Source organism: Schistocerca nitens, chromosome 8 (genome assembly GCF_023898315.1).
Source record: "Schistocerca nitens isolate TAMUIC-IGC-003100 chromosome 8, iqSchNite1.1, whole genome shotgun sequence".
In the NCBI taxonomy this organism is placed as follows: Eukaryota; Metazoa; Arthropoda; class Insecta; order Orthoptera; family Acrididae; genus Schistocerca; species Schistocerca nitens.
The window spans coordinates 341,002,810-341,019,990 of NC_064621.1; the positions used below are offsets into that span (position 1 = coordinate 341,002,810).

At 39.4% G+C, this 17,181-nt stretch overlaps 1 protein-coding gene across 1 annotated transcript in view; it reads left to right on the forward strand.

The window, feature by feature from the left end:
• LOC126199368 (uncharacterized) overlaps nucleotides 1-17,181 on the forward strand; it is a 542,567-nt gene that overhangs the window by 493,581 nt on the left and 31,805 nt on the right. The window contains exons 11-12 of the mRNA XM_049936265.1: nucleotides 6,924-7,130; nucleotides 9,690-10,006. Of these exons, the coding sequence (XP_049792222.1) occupies nucleotides 6,924-7,130; nucleotides 9,690-10,006 (524 nt within the window). The remainder of the gene's footprint in view (nucleotides 1-6,923; nucleotides 7,131-9,689; nucleotides 10,007-17,181) is intronic.

Below are 17,181 nucleotides of genomic sequence, written 5' to 3' on the forward strand. Positions count from 1 at the left end.
AGCCTCATATCTGAATAACTGCTGCAACCTACATCTTTCTGAGTCTGCTTACTGTATTCATCTCTTGGTCTTTCTCTATGATTGTTACCCCAACACTTCCCTCCAATACTAAATTAGTGGTCCCTTGATGTCTCACAATGTGATCTATCAACCAATCCCTTGTTTTGGTCAAGTTGTGCTGCAAATTCCTTGACTCCCCAATGCTGTTCAGTACTTCTTCATTAGTTATATGATTGTCCCATCTAATCTTCAGCATTCTTCTGTAACACCACATTTTGAAAGCTTCTGTTCTCTTTTTATCTAAACTGTTTATCATCCATGCTTCACTTCCATACATGGCTACACTCCAGATAAATACCTTCAGAGAAGCTTCCTAACACTTAAATCTATATTTGATGTTAAGAAATTTCTTTTCTTTATAAATAGTTTTCTTGTCATTGCCAGTCCACATTTTATATCCTCTCTACTTTGGTCATCATCAGTTATTTTGCTGTAACTCTTCAGGCTTTCCCAGCGATCTAATGACATCATGGGTTGTCGGGTGTTCTGCCGGATATCAGCATCGTACTTGCATGATATTTCGGTCACGTAGCTTGTAACCTTCATCAGGTGTGACCTGAGACTGGTCTCAGGTTGCACCTGATGAAGGTTACGAGCTACGTGACCGAAATATCGTGCAAGTACGACACTGATATCCGGCAGAACACCCGACAACCCAAGATGTCAGTTATTTTGCTGTCCAAATGGCAAAACTCATCTTGCTTTTGTTGCTGTTCATCTTACATCCTCCTTTCAATGTCTGTTCAACTGCTCTTCCAAGTCCTTTTCTGTCTCTAGCAGAATTATAACATCAACAAACCTCAATGTTCTTATTTCTTCCCCCTGAACTTTAATTCAATTTGATAATACAAGCAGAAATGAAATAAACAATAAGAAATGGTTTACACCAGTTTTTATCATAATATTAATTTCATGTGGCTCACTGGCCTGGTGTTAGTCTTTCAATTGGACACCACTTCAGCAACATGCATGGACCTGACCTACCACAATTATCCAATTGGGGATAGGGGATCTGCAGTTTAGAGTAGAATCTGAATGACATGTCATTTCTACTTACTCCTTACATGATTGAGAGGTGATGACTGGATTAAAACGCAGACTGAAAAATGTAAGATCTGACTGGGATTTAATCATGCTACCTCTTGGTAGCCAGTCAAGTGCTTTACTGCTAGACCACCAGGCCCAATAATAATAATAATAATAATATAATAATAACGATTGTAGGATTATCTGGAATGATAGTTTCATCTAATGAATGAGAAAGGAAAAAAGAGGCAATTTATTATATGCAAGCAGCACTAAAGTTGGAAAGCCACTCGCCTCCACCCCCTCCCCCACCCCAAAATCTTGGTTGTGACAGATGGCTCTGACTGTCATGAAGCATGAGGTCCAGTTTAGGTTTAAAGTTTATAATTTGATTGTTGGTTGGCAAAGCAAATGAATGTGACTGACCTGTAGCATAACATAATGAGTTATGTTTGCACCATATTTAAATGCATCTTGCCATACTTAATGTGCTTTCAGCTATCAAAATTAAAACTGTGTTGTGAAGTCAGAAAACATTCATTCGATAATGGACAGGTCTCTGATGAGTATTTTGACACATGTTACATACATATATTGTGCATAAACTATGACAAATGTGAGGAAGGGATCTATTATGTAACTTTCACCAATATTTGGATGTTTCTTATTTATAATCTTGCTTGTCACAAATATGTTGTTGTTTCTTCCACATATGTTTCAATTACTGAGGTTGTGGTTACGGAGAGCCCTGAGAACACAAGGTTTGTTTGTTTGTTTACATACATAACAGATTTCACATCTTTATTGACATGAATATGTGACAATATTCCTTCAACTGACACACCTCCTTTCATTCCCATCTTACCTCACGATTAACATTGATAAAATTGCTGCACAAAACATGTAAGTATGTCACTGGTCCCTACCTAGAATTTTACTGTCTCCTGAAGAAACATACATTATTGTTGAATATTTGCCCAATTGTAAAGTCAGTTTACATCCAGCAACAAATGGATTCAGGCAAACTGCAGTTTAAACATGGCAGATATTCATAAAAAGCTAGGTATGCAACTTACTCTCCTGTGGTTGACAGCATGATGAAATTTGCTGCCCACTTACCTCTCTCCTCCTCACATTCATCCTAGTTGTCAGAAAAGCTGGTGTCACTGTTCCCCCTCCAAATCTTCCAAATTCTTCAAAATAAATTTGCATGGGATGTCAATTCCCAAAGCTTCATCTGTAAATGTAAGACGACACTTTATTAACCTACTAGCTGACAGACCCAGCTTTGCCTGGTTATTCATTTTGACAATCTTCTGTTAGAAATGAAAACAGAAAATGAACTGTGTTTGTAGTGAAGTATAAAAAAAATTCTTTTCCATGTATTCATGTAAACACCTTTGAAATTATGAAAGAGTAATACAGAGAAATATGCGTAATATCAAATGTGTAAGTACAGTATCCAAATTAAGATATATGATCCCAGACAGTTTCTGCATGCTGGGTTTAAGTTCCATCGCATGTTTACAAAGTCGTTTTGTAAACATTTGTATGGAAATGCATTTTTGTAGCACTATAAATGGCTATTGTTTTTGCCTACAGTCATTTGCATTTCACAGTTGAAAGCTATCAAAAGCACTGCCAGGTATCAGGGAATCAGGAATTTCCTTAAGTTGACTCGAATGTAAATTAGTAGTAAAGAATAAATGTATTAAAGCTTCATGCATGAGGCAACATTTTTTCACATATCTCAGTGTTTGAGACATCATATCTCTTGAACTGCATGTTGTACAATGATACATTTGTATAGGTACATTCAGCCGCATATGTGTATACTGTCAGTGAAATATGTTCTGAATAGTTAGCACCAAAAGAAGTAATAAATTTAAACATCTTGCATGATGTGGCAGTTTTTCATGCAAGTCATTCTTTATGAGTTGACTTTGCCTGATCCATGTGTCATCCAATAATAACACACGTGGATACTTTTGTAAAACCTTGTCATCAGTTTTGTAAAGGCCTTGTTGCTACTGCTGGGGAGGCCGAGTTGCCACTGTTGTTATGGTAGGCTGAGTTTGTGAGTCTGTGAAACAGCTTTTGGGGAAGTACCCCACAAATACAATTTCTCCCAGCAACTATTACACAGGTAGGTTCCAGGGTCAGGTAACAGAGTAGGAGAACAAAGGTTCTACAACACTCCAAGACATTAGTAACAAAGACACGCAAGAGAGTTGAAAGGGTTTTGCTTATCTTTGTGACTTGTCGAATAATGAAGTTTGCAATACTAAATGTGATATAAAACAAAAACGACTCTCAGTGGCTAAGTGCAAATAATCATAGGTAAACTTTAAAATACTTAGCAAATGCAATTTACAATGTCTGTTCAATTCTAAGACTTCACTAAATGACGTTCCCTGTGTAAGTCAGCCTTGGACAATGATCTATAACCAGGTGAATGAGAGCTACTCTTCTATCTTCCAAGTAGGCTTCTGTCCGTTGTCATCAAGTCATTGGTGGACTGCATTCAGTTGACAATCGGCCGAGGTGAAGTCGATATCTTCATCCTCAGTGTCACCCTTGGCGCTGGCGGAATTTGCACAAATGGCAAGTCACTATATGGTACTGACACCAGCTCATATCTTCATGCCTGTGGTGCTTTTTCCCAGGCTGTGTCTTGTTAGGATGACATAGCACTCCTTCCCCCCCCCCCCCCCCAAACCACTGCACCACTGTCACATATGGTCGAGCACCATACTACCAGTGGGGGGGATGCGTGGCTGTTGGAACCAGTGTTGGAGTGACAACCGGTGCTGTAGCCAATGCCAAGTCACTGGCTGCACCCCAACAGCTGTCCTGAGACTGCAAGGGAACACTGGCTGAAAAACAATGCAGAGGGTGCATCCCAGCACCCACAGCAGGGCATCTACTTGATGGCGTGAATCTGCAGTGGCATCTTCCTGACTGGAGGCCCCTTGGTAGGCATCAGTGTGGGGTTGACCCAGTGGTGATGGCAGGGCAGGTGTTGCTGGACGTTGGCTAGTGGACAGATATGGCATCAGTTCAATGTCCATTAGCTTGAGGTCCGGAAACAGCATTGCATGACCCCACTCTGATGGATGGCACTCAGATAGCATCGACCAGGAAGTCCAGGAATCTGTGAACATACAAGAAGTGCCAAAACTTTGCCAGCAACTAGGGCAACTTTGATTTAGGTGCCATTTCTGCAATCCATCAGAACCTTGAATCTGAAACATGTGTGGATCAATTGAACTAATAATGACACCATGCTCCCATGACTTCTTTCTGCCATAGATTCTGTAAAACACGGGTTGGCTAATCTGATATGTTGGCTGACTGGAGTCTGCAGGTGCTGACCACAGTGGGGGATGGAGCAAATGCAAGAGTGTGCTTTAGTGTCACCCATGTAGCAATTCTGGGGGCAAAGGGCCATTGTGGGGTTGGGAGTAATAAGTGGACAAGAAGTTTGTCCACTTGCTGTTTGAACATGCGAACAAAATGGTCAGCTGCACCAGTCAATTGTGGGTGGAATGGTGCTGATATGAGATGGTGTGTGCCATTTGCTGTACAGAAATCTTCAAATTCTGCAGAGACAAATCAAGGTCCGTTGTCCATGACAAGCAATTCTGGCAGAACTTTGATGCAGAAAATGAACTAAGGTGCTTGCAAAGTGGAGCAAGGGAACAACAAAGGGGACTTTACTATATGCGTCAACAACTACTAACCAGCATGTGTTCCAGTAAGGGCCAACAAAACGTACAAATGCTGCCAAGCCTCCTCTACCTTGGACCACTCAAAAAATGTTGTGGAGGGGCGGCCTGACGTTCTGCACACACCTGACACTGTTCAGACATCCTTTCTATTTGCACATCCTAGCCAAACAATGTGCAATGTCTGCATGCTAAATGATTTGTGCAGACAGTGTCAGTTTTGTGCATATCAGTTTGAAAACACGCTGCTTCAGAAGTGTCAAAGTCAGCATCAGCTCCCATAGGTAGACATGAGAGAGCATCTGCATTTGCATGCTTAGAAGTGGGCTGATATATGATCTTGAATTGGTAGTTGGAGAGAGGGAGAGCCCATTGTTGCAATTTCTGAGCAGTACAAATAGGAATTGGTTTGGCCAGATTGAAGAGTGACTGCAAAGGCTTGTGGTCAATACAGTAGAGGATCTAAAACTGGGTCTTATGGTATCAGGTGTCAGTCACCAGAAGCAAACATTGTGGGGGGACACAAAATAAGGAGCAGTGTGTTAGGGACATATATTTGTAATCTGTTTATGTTCATAACAAACAACTACTTGCTGTTTAGATTTTGGTTGGAATACCCTGAAAACAATATTCATTTGTGTATGAGGTGACCATGGTGCAGTTTACCACTGTTTACAGTTCATGAAGTGGCGCCTCTCCGCCCCTTTTAAGTTTCACTATGTACTTGTACATTACATTTTTCTTTTTGTTTAATGAGTGGGTAATTTGCTCACTATATTAGATATAAGATTCTTCCAGTATTTCTCTAGAGTCTTATGGTTACATGCTATATTTCAGACAAATGACTACTTACATTTGGAGATTTTTAGGTATTTTTTTTAACAATACATAAATGTATGTCTTATAGAAGACAAGACATGTTGATATTTTACATTTATTTGTCTTCACTAATATTTTTACCTAGCTAATTACATTTGATTGAATAAAAGGAATGGATAGCAAGGATGGAAACAATGAAGATGCAATGACATGGAATTATATCTGCAAAAACTGCACAGATACACTGACTCCACAATGTAGTGTATATTTTGACTAATGATGTCTGCTAGATGAGGACACAAACCTAGATCTCTTGTTTCTTTCTTTATTTCTTCATTTTTCCCAAAGCAGTTACCATAAGTATTATGTACATGATGAAAAGTGTTACATAAAAGAAAGTAAATGAAATGAATGTTTGATGACAGCTACAGACTTGGCTGAAGACTTTCATTGTCACTGATGTTTCCAGCAGAGGTTCTGCCATGGGGTACATGAGAGTGACACCATTGTGGTAATGGAGTTGGAAGAGGAGTGTGATTTACCCTGCCAATTGACATACATCATTTGAATGATGATCCTTCACCACCCATATATCCCCAGTGGATCTATTTTCACATACCCCTTTGGAGAACCTCTGGTGTAAACATCAGTGAAAATGAAAGTCTGAGTCAGGTCAGGAAGAATGCTCATACGGTTAAGCCAACTGTGCATGAAAAGCCAAAAATCTGGGTCTGAGTCTGATTCTGGTAAAAATCATCTATTTGTCATCTGATATTCATAGTATTATTTTATGGATCATTTGGCCATTAGTCTGTCTTTATATGATATATCAATTATATTATGAAATTTATTTTGGAAAGCTGTTGTGAAACACAGTTCATCACTATATTGTTGGATGCTAATGCTAATCTGCTTAATTAGTTGGGCTGTGCATGTTGCTCTTTATCATTACCGGTATACTTTCAAGATTTGATTTTTATGCATCTTTATTTTCATGTCTTTTGTTTTTATTCAATTTAATACTTTATTACAGTTGAAAATTACATACGTTAATGGTTGTGACCAGTAGTAGTTAATGACCATTATATATTTAAAAAAAAACACATTCAGTAATGGTGTCTGTCATGATGAACTGTACTATATTAATTTTGTTAAGAAATTAAAAAATCATTTTTAATTTGCATCATTATATGGAAGAGTCACTTCTCTTTTAAATGTTCTTGCTTGTATGTAAGCCTTATGGAAAGTATTTAGTGTGATGTTAACATATGGATGCATAAATCTGTGCAGAGATTCATAACAATGGACGTATGGAATTGCCCCCAACAACCATTGTTTTTGAAACATCTACCACTGCAGTAACATCTATCAACACTGGTTCTCCAATTGCAATAAGGGGTGAAATAACAACACCAAGTGGTGATGAGAACTGGACAGTTTCAACTATGCCAGTTGAAAAGTCAACCGTGCCAGAAACAACAGAAATAACTTCAACAGGTAAATATAATTATGATTGTAAATATACACTGTGTGGCTTATACTAAAGAGAAATGTTAAGAAACTACAATGGAACATAGCACAAGCAAAAAGTAGACGGATGACATTTAAAACAATTGTGACTGCAAATTCAGCAGATAGGTAGTCAGATTGGAAATCACTGAGAGGAAATCCTGGAGAGAGAGAGAGAGGAAGAAAGAGAGAGAGAGGGACAGAGAGAGAGACTGAGAGAGAGAGAGAGAGAGGGGGGGGGGGGAGAGAGAGAGAGAGAGAGAGAGACTGGGAGGGGGGGGGGATGAGGGAAGGAATTGTTACTAAATACATAATTTCCAGCTAGTATGAATATACACTCCTGGAAATTGAAATAAGAACACCGTGAATTCATTGTCCCAGGAAGGGGAAACTTTATTGACACATTCCTGGGGTCAGATACATCACATGATCACACTGACAGAACCACAGGCACATACACACAGGCAACAGAGCATGCACAATGTCGGCACTAGTACAGTGTATATCCACCTTTCGCAGCAATGCAGGCTGCTATTCTCCCATGGAGACGATCGTAGAGATGCTGGATGTAGTCCTGAGGAACGGCTTGCCATGCCATTTCCACCTGGTGCCTCCGTTGGACCAGCGTTCGTGCTGGACGTGCAGACCGCGTGAGACGACGCTTCATCCAGTCCCAAACATGCTCAATGGAGGACAGATCCGGAGATCTTGCTGGCCAGGGTAGTTGACTTACACCTTCTAGAGCACGTTGGGTGGCACGGGATACATGCGGACGTGCATTGTCCTGTTGGAACAGCAAGTTCCCTTGCCGGTCTAGGAATGGTAGAACGATGGGTTCGATGACGGTTTGGATGTACCGTGCACTATTCAGTGTCCCCTCGATGATCACCAGTGGTGTACGGCCAGTGTAGGAGATCGCTCCGCACACCATGATGCCGGGTGTTGGCCCTGTGTGCCTCGGTCGTATGCAGTCCTGATTGTGGCGCTCACCTGCACGGCGCCAAACACGCATACGACCATCATTGGCACCAAGGCAGAAGCGACTCTCATCGCTGAAGACGACACGTCTCCATTTGTCCCTCAATTCACGCCTGTCGCGACACCACTGGAGGCGGGCTGCACGATGTTGGGGTGTGAGCAGAAGACGGCCTAACGGTGTGCGGGACCGTAGCCCAGCTTCATGGAGACGGTTGCGAATGGTCCTCGCCGATACCCCAGGAGCAACAGTGTCCCTAATTTGCTGGGAAGTGGCGGTGCGGTCCCCTACGGCACTGCGTAGGATCCTACGGTCTTGGCGTGCATCCGTGCGTCGCTGCGGTCCGGTCCCAGGTCGACGGGCACGTGCACCTTCCGCCGACCACTGGCGACAACATCGATGTACTGTGGAGACCTCACGCCCCACGTGTTGAGCAATTCGGCGGTACGTCCACCCGGCCTCCCGCATGCCCACTATACGCCCTCGCTCAAAGTCCGTCAACTGCACATACGGTTCACGTCCACGCTGTCGCGGCATGCTACCAGTGTTAAAGACTGCGATGGAGCTCCGTATGCCACGGCAAACTGGCTGACACTGACGGCGGCGGTGCACAAATGCTGCGCAGCTAGCGCCATTCGACGGCCAACACCGCGGTTCCTGGTGTGTCCGCTGTGCCGTGCGTGTGATCATTGCTTGTACAGCCCTCTCGCAGTGTCCGGAGCAAGTATGGTGGGTCTGACACACCGGTGTCAATGTGTTCTTTTTTCCATTTCCAGGAGTGTAGATGTTTGTATTTGTAATAACCTGAGATCACTATCATCAAAAAAATCCTTGTGTTTGAGACATGTAGCTCTTTTATCTTATTTGCAGAAAGTTATGGATTTGTTTGTTAGCTCATCCAGAAGTGATTACTGTAGCTTATCAAATTAAAATGGCTTTCACTAATGAAACATTACTTATGTCACTGATTTTGCAAAGTTGTTGTTTCTTTGTTTAAGGCTTCATAAACCTGTATATGAGCTTAAGTGGACATGTATGGACTTATACACCTTGCAGATATGCCCTTCACATAGCAACATACCCATTTCAGGCAGAATAACACTCCAGTTCACAGACAAAAACTATGTAAGGGACATTAAACTAAAAAGTCTTTAGTCCATATTCAAACGTGCAGTAGCTGAACAGGGTGATTCAAAATGTTGTGCACAAACTGAAGGAGCTGACTGAAATACAGCAACTTTGGAATATCAACTTATGGTCCTTGAAGTAATCCTGAGCCAATGAAAGCCTTGGAATGTCAGGAACAACAAGGATAATCAATGCTTACTGACCTTAAGTTCAGTAAAGATAATATACTGTCTAATGGCTGTATTTAGAATAGACAGTACAGTGGTTCTTTTTGTTATTCATTATATATCATCATATTTAACTAATCGTGAATCCATAATTATTTTCTGTTTCCTATCCTGCTATAGTTTATCAAATTTTACCTTGTTTCCAGCATGTGCTTATTGAAATATATTTTTTGTATTTGTTGTTGACTAACATGACTCTTTGTCTGTAATTTTTAGATCCATATATGGACACCACTGTGTATACAACAGTACAGCCAGATGCAACATCAGCTCTGATCTCAGCTGCTCCTTCAGTGATCAAAACTGTAGATAACTCAACAGAGAAACCACAAGATACTCCTCTGACAACAGAGTTTTACAGCATGACCACAAGACAGACAGACAGTGGTAAGGATGAAGCAGTCACATTTCCAACCACAGAGAAACTGGATGATGTGGTAACAACAGTGACTACACCGATACTGGTGCCAACAGAAAGGGAGACAACAACTAATAAAGAGGGGAGCCAATGGCTTTATGGAGATCAACCACAGGTTTGATGATCAATTTATTAATTAATTTGATATGTAACACAACTAAAAGTGTAACAAAATTTTTGTCAGTGTTAGGAAACATTGAAAGTTATTCCTAAAATGTCCACCTCCTTAGCTGAATGGTCAGCATGTCTAACTGCCATGCAGGGACTCAAGTTCAGTTCTTGGCTGTGTTGGAGATTTTTTGTGTTCAGGGATTGGATGTTGTGTTATCCTCATCATCATTGACACACAAGTCAACCCAATGCAGCGTCAGCTGGAAATACTTGCAACTCGGTGACCAAACTTCTCCAGATGGGGACTCCTGGCCACCAGTGCCTTACAATCATTTCATTCATTTTTCAAGGCATTGCTAAAGTGGGAAATATTTTGACTGTATTTGACTTATTGATTCATTCATTACTGGTAGCAAAATAGTGTTTTAAACAATATCAGAGTTTTGTGCATTGGATAAACCCACTTCAAGTTGTGCCAAATGAAATTGCTTTTATTGCCAAAGAAGGTTGAAGAGGAATGTACAAAATCCAACAACTTTTGGGAAGTTCTGAGATAATTTATTCTTTTTGAAAGTATAAAATTCTGAGGAAACTCATTATGAGCTCACTGCAATACGTGAAGACTACACCCTAAAATATGACTCTGCAATTACAAGCATATGCAATTTTACTGGACTACTCTTTTGCATATCCCTGTTAAAGTAAGGTGAAGCTATCCACAACCCTAAGTTTCATTTGAATGCTGCTATGATTTACTAATCATGGTCCTTTTGAAAGTGGTGCGCATTTGCCTTTTTCTGATCTTTGAACTCAATTACTGATGTACTCTGAACCATGGAGCCAATTGATTTTTTTCACATTAATGAATTATTTCTAGTGATGAAAAACAGTAATATGTGACAGAAAAAAAATCTTTGGGCTAACTGGAGATGGTACTTCAGCCCTTTGGATTTGTTGCTTAACACTGATCCATAGAGCCATCAAACTACTCCCTTACTAGAGTACAAAATTCAAACTGGTGCTCCCTATAGAGAAAATAGAAGCCAGAGCAATCATTTTAATAGAAAAAAATAGAGAGCAACTTCATTAAGAGCTTATTATTGTGTATGGTGACAGTGTCACAAGGTGTAACTTTGTAAGTAAGTAGCTAAAGGGTTTCTAGTGTGGGAAAATACTCCTGAAAGATGAGCCAATAGTGTTGGACATCTCTCTGAGAGGACCCAGGAACTGTCATGCAGGTGGAAGTCCGTGCCCTTAATGACCACCACAGTTCAATTGGGTCATTAGTAATGAAGGTGTAGATTAATCATCATCTATAAACTTTTAGATATACCAAAGATCTCCATTTGGTAAGCACAACATTTGCTCACCTCTGGGGAAAAACAGCAGTGATAATAAGTGGCAGCCAAAATGAAGGAGCTCCACTAGCCTTATCTTGGTGGTGTTGTATGAGTGCATGATCATCATGAATCAATATTGATTGTAATTATGACTTTAAGATCAAGTAGCAGATAAAACTGTGAAAAAGTTAAGCAGAACATTAATGAAAAATGTGATCAGAGATATGCCTTTAGGAAGGAAAGGTTGGTTTATTTTTTAAAGGGGGTAGAGGGAAGCTTACCATGGTATACTGATGTCATGTTATGTCAGTAAGTGCCAGACAGTTATTGTAATATATTACCCATCCTCCTTATTCTAGCAATGAGCCACCTTGTGACTTCTTTCTGTTTCCATTTCATGTATATTTCCGGGATGGCAAAGTGACAAGAGGAGTGGACAATTTCTCCTGTAGACAAAATGAGTCGTTCAATCACAGTATCCTTTATTTAATCCATATGTTGGACAAATGTGCCATTTCTGTGATGAACATGTGAATAAAGACTATCTTATTCTGGAACCATGACTCTTGATTATAAAATCATTCTTTCACAGTGACAATACAAACTTCATGACTGCCCCTTCTATAACAGCATAATGGAATAAATGTGAAGACGAAAAACTGTATTTACATCACACCCATGTAAATAAATTGTAACATATATTGTCGCTCATGATACTTTCCCAACAAAAGTAAATTCCTTTTCCTAGACACTAAGTGAATTCACTCATTGTATAAAACACAGATTCTGTAAATATAACATTATAACATCTAAAATATTAATTGTAAAAGTGGTTTTCCTTACGACTGTGCTTTCATAAACATTTGGTCACTAATCCCACTTTGAAATTTGAAACAATGTAAATGTATTATTTCTTTGGACATCTGAAGTAATTAGACCTCTCAGACAATGTTTCATTTAAAGAAAATCAATTTTTTACAAAACTTTCATGTTTACTGATTTCCAGTTATCATCCTGTCTTCATTTCTTCTTCTTCTTTTGTTTCATCCTCTTTGGGGTATGCTGGATCAATCATTTCTTTGTGCATTGTTCTTTTCTTAGGGCCCAATATTTCTTCATTCTTTCTAATCTTCTTTTCCTCTCTTCTTCCGATTCTTCCGAGACAAAGAGTTTGGACTTTTGCGTAGATTTGTCTTAGAACCTTATGTTTTCATCTTTAGTAATTAATTTAGCTGTTCGATCAATACGTGAATTTTCTGAAATCTTTTATTCTACTAGGTCTTTCTCAGTTTCTTTAAACCAGTTGGGTTTTGTTTTGTGGTTACGGAAAAAGTCAAAGATTTGTTTCATTAATCTGAGGAGATAATCATAAAAATTTATCCTCCTCTATCCCATAGTATCTGAAAGTTTTTCAATTTTCTTGTAGAGAGTTTCATTTTTGATGTAAATAATCTTATTGTATTGAAATTTTGGTCCTACAATTTTTCTTAAAATTTTTCTTTCCTTTAGCTCAAGTTTCTCCATTTGGCCTTTAAAATTCATGTTTAGTGTTTCTGCTTCTTACAGTGCTTCTGGCTTAATCACTGTCTTATAATGTGTAATTTTGGATCCTCATGAAAGGGATTTTTTGATGTATGTATTTTTTGTTAGTTGTAAGGCCAATTCAGGTTTATTTATTCTGGATTCCATTGGTTTGCTTTCCCCAGCATTCCAACTAATCCAGTCCCTGAGATATTTGAATTCTTTTACTATTTCAGTCTTTTATTCTTGAACTTTGAGGTATTTACATGAATGCTTGATGTTTGTCAGTATCTTAGCTTTTTCAAAGGAGATGTGAAGACCAATTTTAGCTGCTTGTTTCTTTAGTTCAAGGGTTTGCCCCCATGTTTCTTCCATTTTTCAGCAAACAGGGCCATATCATCTGCAAAAGCAATGCAATTCACTTTAAGATTCTTCTTTTTGCAACCCAGTCTTATACCACTCTTAATATTTGTGTTCCATTCTCTGACTAGTTTCTCAAGCACACAATTGAACAGCAATGGTGAGAGTCCATCCCCCTGTTGCACTCCTGTTTTTATTTCAAAGGCTTCTGATAATTTGCCCATAAATTTAATTTTCAAAAATGTATTTGTAAGGGTCACTTTTATAATAAAAGCTGTTTTCTTATCCAAACCCATTTCTTCCAGGACAATAATAGAGATTCTCTATCAGTCGAATCATATGCTTTTTGAAATCAATGAAGGAGATTACATATGTCTTTGCCTTTGATTTTTGGTATGCCATGAGGTTTTTGAGGTTTAGTATTTGTTCTAAACATGATCTACGCTTTCTAAAACCTCCCTGATATTCCCCAATTTGTGGGTCCAATTGCAGCTCTGTCCTGTTCAAAAGGACTTGAGAAAGAATCTTGTATGTTATATCCAGCAGTGATATTCCTCTGTAATTGTTGGGGTCTGTCTTCAAACCTTTGTGTCTGAAAGGTTTCTGTTGCTTTTGTGAATTCATCTGATTTTATTATCTTTTCTGTGCCACACTTCTGACCATTAATTGGTTTCATGCTGTGTTCCCTGCTTGGGATGACTTTGAACTTAATTTTAGAAAGGTAGTGGTCTGAATCCAAGTTTGCATCCCTGAATACCCTAACATTCATGATTTCTTTGCAAGAAATCTTCTTGTTTGCCACATGATCAAGTTGAAATTCCCCAAGGCTAGGATTTGGGGATATCCATGTGTTCTGTCTTCTTGGTAGTTTCTTGAAAGCTGTGGATTTAAGAATTAAATTGTGTGCTTGGCAAAGTTCTATTAGCCTCACACCATTTTTGTTTGTTATCTTGTGTGCAGGATAGCCTACAACTATTTTCTTATATCTTTCTTCTTTACCAATCTGTGCATTAAAGTCTCCGAGAAGAATGATGATATTTTTATCTGGAATTTTCTGAATAATATCATCTAGATGATTCCAAAAGGCCTCCACTTTTCCTTTGTTTTCCTGTTATTCTCATTTATAGGGGCATGTGTATTGGTAATTGTGTAGATTTTGTTTTTGCTTGTGAGACTTGAGATTCTTTCTGATTGGGAATCAAAGTCAACTATTGAGTTCAAGATTTGTTTGTTGATTATAAAGGCTGTTCCAAGATGTGGTACATTTTTCACTACTCCCAGTCCCACTTTCTCCTTGTATATCCTAAAACCTTCGGAATCGAAGGTATCTGTATCCATGTATCATGTTTCTTGAATGGCTGTTATGAGTATGTTGTGGTTCTTTAGTGTATCTGTTAGATGTTTCAGTCTTGAGGTTTTCGACAGTGAGTTTGCACTGAAAGTTGCTAGGTACGTTGATTGCCTATGTTGAAATCTGGATGAGATTCCAAGACACTCCGATTTGTCTTTGTGCAATGGTGCAGACTCCCCAGAATCCAAATGTCTGCTGGTGTACTGGGGTATGGTGGATCGTCCACTTGGGGTAAAATAGTTTACATCACACACTTCCATGATTGATGAAAGTTATTTTGGGCGTGGCACAAAGGCCACAAAAACTACAACTAAAACTGTGAGTCCTGGAGGTAGTTCTTCAACTCTTTCTGCCATTGGGAATCTGAACTTTCTCTTCTGCCTTTGAAACGGTTGACCAGGTTTCACCTAGTAACCCTAGGCAGGGCCCCTTACAGGGTGCCACCATCCAGAGCTAGATGGACCCAGGTTTTTTAATGAGATGTTACTCCTCCCCCTCCTTCTTCCTCATAACTTGCGAAATGAGGCCCCGGACTTGGGACCGGCGATGGTAGAGTTATCCCGTCTTCCATTATACTGTCTATTTTCTTTAGTATGCTCCTCTATATACCTTAATCTCATTATATCTCCTCCTTACACCCTTTTCCCTCCAACCTCCTCCATTCTTCCAGATTCTCCTTTTTATGAAAAGTTATTTTTCTGATTGCATTATTCCGCCTTATCAAATAGTTATAATTAATATTCTTATAAAATTTCCAATTAGGTAATCCTTACATTGATATATTCTTCTGTAAAACATATATCTATAAATTCTACTCATGAGTTCACTTTTTAAAAAAATCATTACTTATTTTAAACATTTTACATGACTAAGTCAGAAGTAGGGTACTTACTGGCAAATTTAATTCAACTTGGTTTTTTTTTTTTAGTTAACTGTCATACTGTTATAAAATCGAAAATATTAAAATACTTCAAAATTTCACATTGTTTGTTCTGTACGATTTTAATATTCTAAAGCAAATATTCTCTAAATAATCAGTTGCACTTTTCACAAATACCATTCCTAAGGAGTTAAAAAATAAGTAAAATGTAGAATTTTGAAAGACATATTCTTTAACAGCATTTGACAAATTATGGACACCTGTTTCAAAGAAAACAATCATATATCTAAAAACAAAGATGATGTGACTTACCAAATGAAAGTGCTGGCAGGTCGACAGACACACAAACAAACACAAACATACACACAAAATTAAAGCTTTCGCAACAAACTGTTGCCTCATCAGGAAACAGGGGAAGGAGAGGGAAAGACGAAAGGATGTGGGTTTTAAGGGATAGGGTAAGGAGTCATTCCAATCCCGGGAGCGGAAAGACTTACCTTAGGGGAAAAAAGGACAGGTATACACTCGCACACACACATATCCATCCACACATATACAGACACAAGCAGACATATTTAAAGTCTTTAAATTCTTTAAATATGTCTGCTTGTGTCTGTATATGTGTGGATGGATATGTGTGTGTGTGTGCGAGTGTATACCTGTCCTTTTTTCCCCTAAGGTAAGTCTTTCCGCTCCCGGGATTGGAATGACTCCTTAACCTCTCCCTTAAAACCCACATCCTTTCGTCTTTCCCTCTCCTTCCCCTCTTTCCTGATGAGGCAACAGTTTGTTGCGAAAGCTTGAATTTTGTGTGTATGTTTGTGTTTGTTTGTGTGTCTGTTGACCTGCCAGCACTTTCATTTGGTAAGTCACATCATCTTTGTTTTTAGATATATTTTTTCTACGTGGAATGTTTCCATCTATTATAATCAAAGAAAACAATCATATTGAATTGTGACACAGATCATAATGAGGGAGGGAAAGATATATCAAGTAGGTGCTGTTTATCTCTGAATGATAATTTAATATGTATAAAATGAGACTACTGTTTCCCAAAGAATTAGAGTTCATCTGTAGTATGTAAATTAAACCCCACCTCCCCCCCCGAAGAACCATGGACCTTGCCGTTGGTGGGGAGGCTTGCGTGCCTCAGCGATACAGATGGCCGTACCGTAGGTGCAACCACAATGGAGGGATATCTGTTGAGAGACCAGACAAACTTGTGGTTCCTGAAGACGGGCACCAGCCTTTTCAGTAGTTGCAGGGGCAACTGTCTGGATGATTGACTGATCTGGCCTTGTAACATTGACCAAAACGGCCTTGCTGTGCTGGTATTGCGAACGGCTGAAAGCAAGGGGAAACTACAGCCGTAACTTTTCCCGAGGGCATGCAGCTTTACTGTATGGTTAAATGATGATGACGTCCTCTTGGGTAACATATTCCAGAGGTAAAATAGTCCCCCATTCGGATCTCCAGGTGGGGACTACTCAGGAGGATGTCATTATCAGGAGAAAGAAAACTGGCATTCTGCGGATCGGAGCGTGGAATGTCAGATCCCTTAATCGGGCTGGTAGTTAGAAAACTTAAAAAGGGAAATGGATAGGTTAAAGTTAGATATAGTGGGAATTAGTGAAGTTTGGTGGCAGGAGAAATGAGACTTTTGGTCAGGTGAATACAGGGTTATAAATACAAAATCAAATAGGGGTAATGCAGGAGTAGGTTTAATA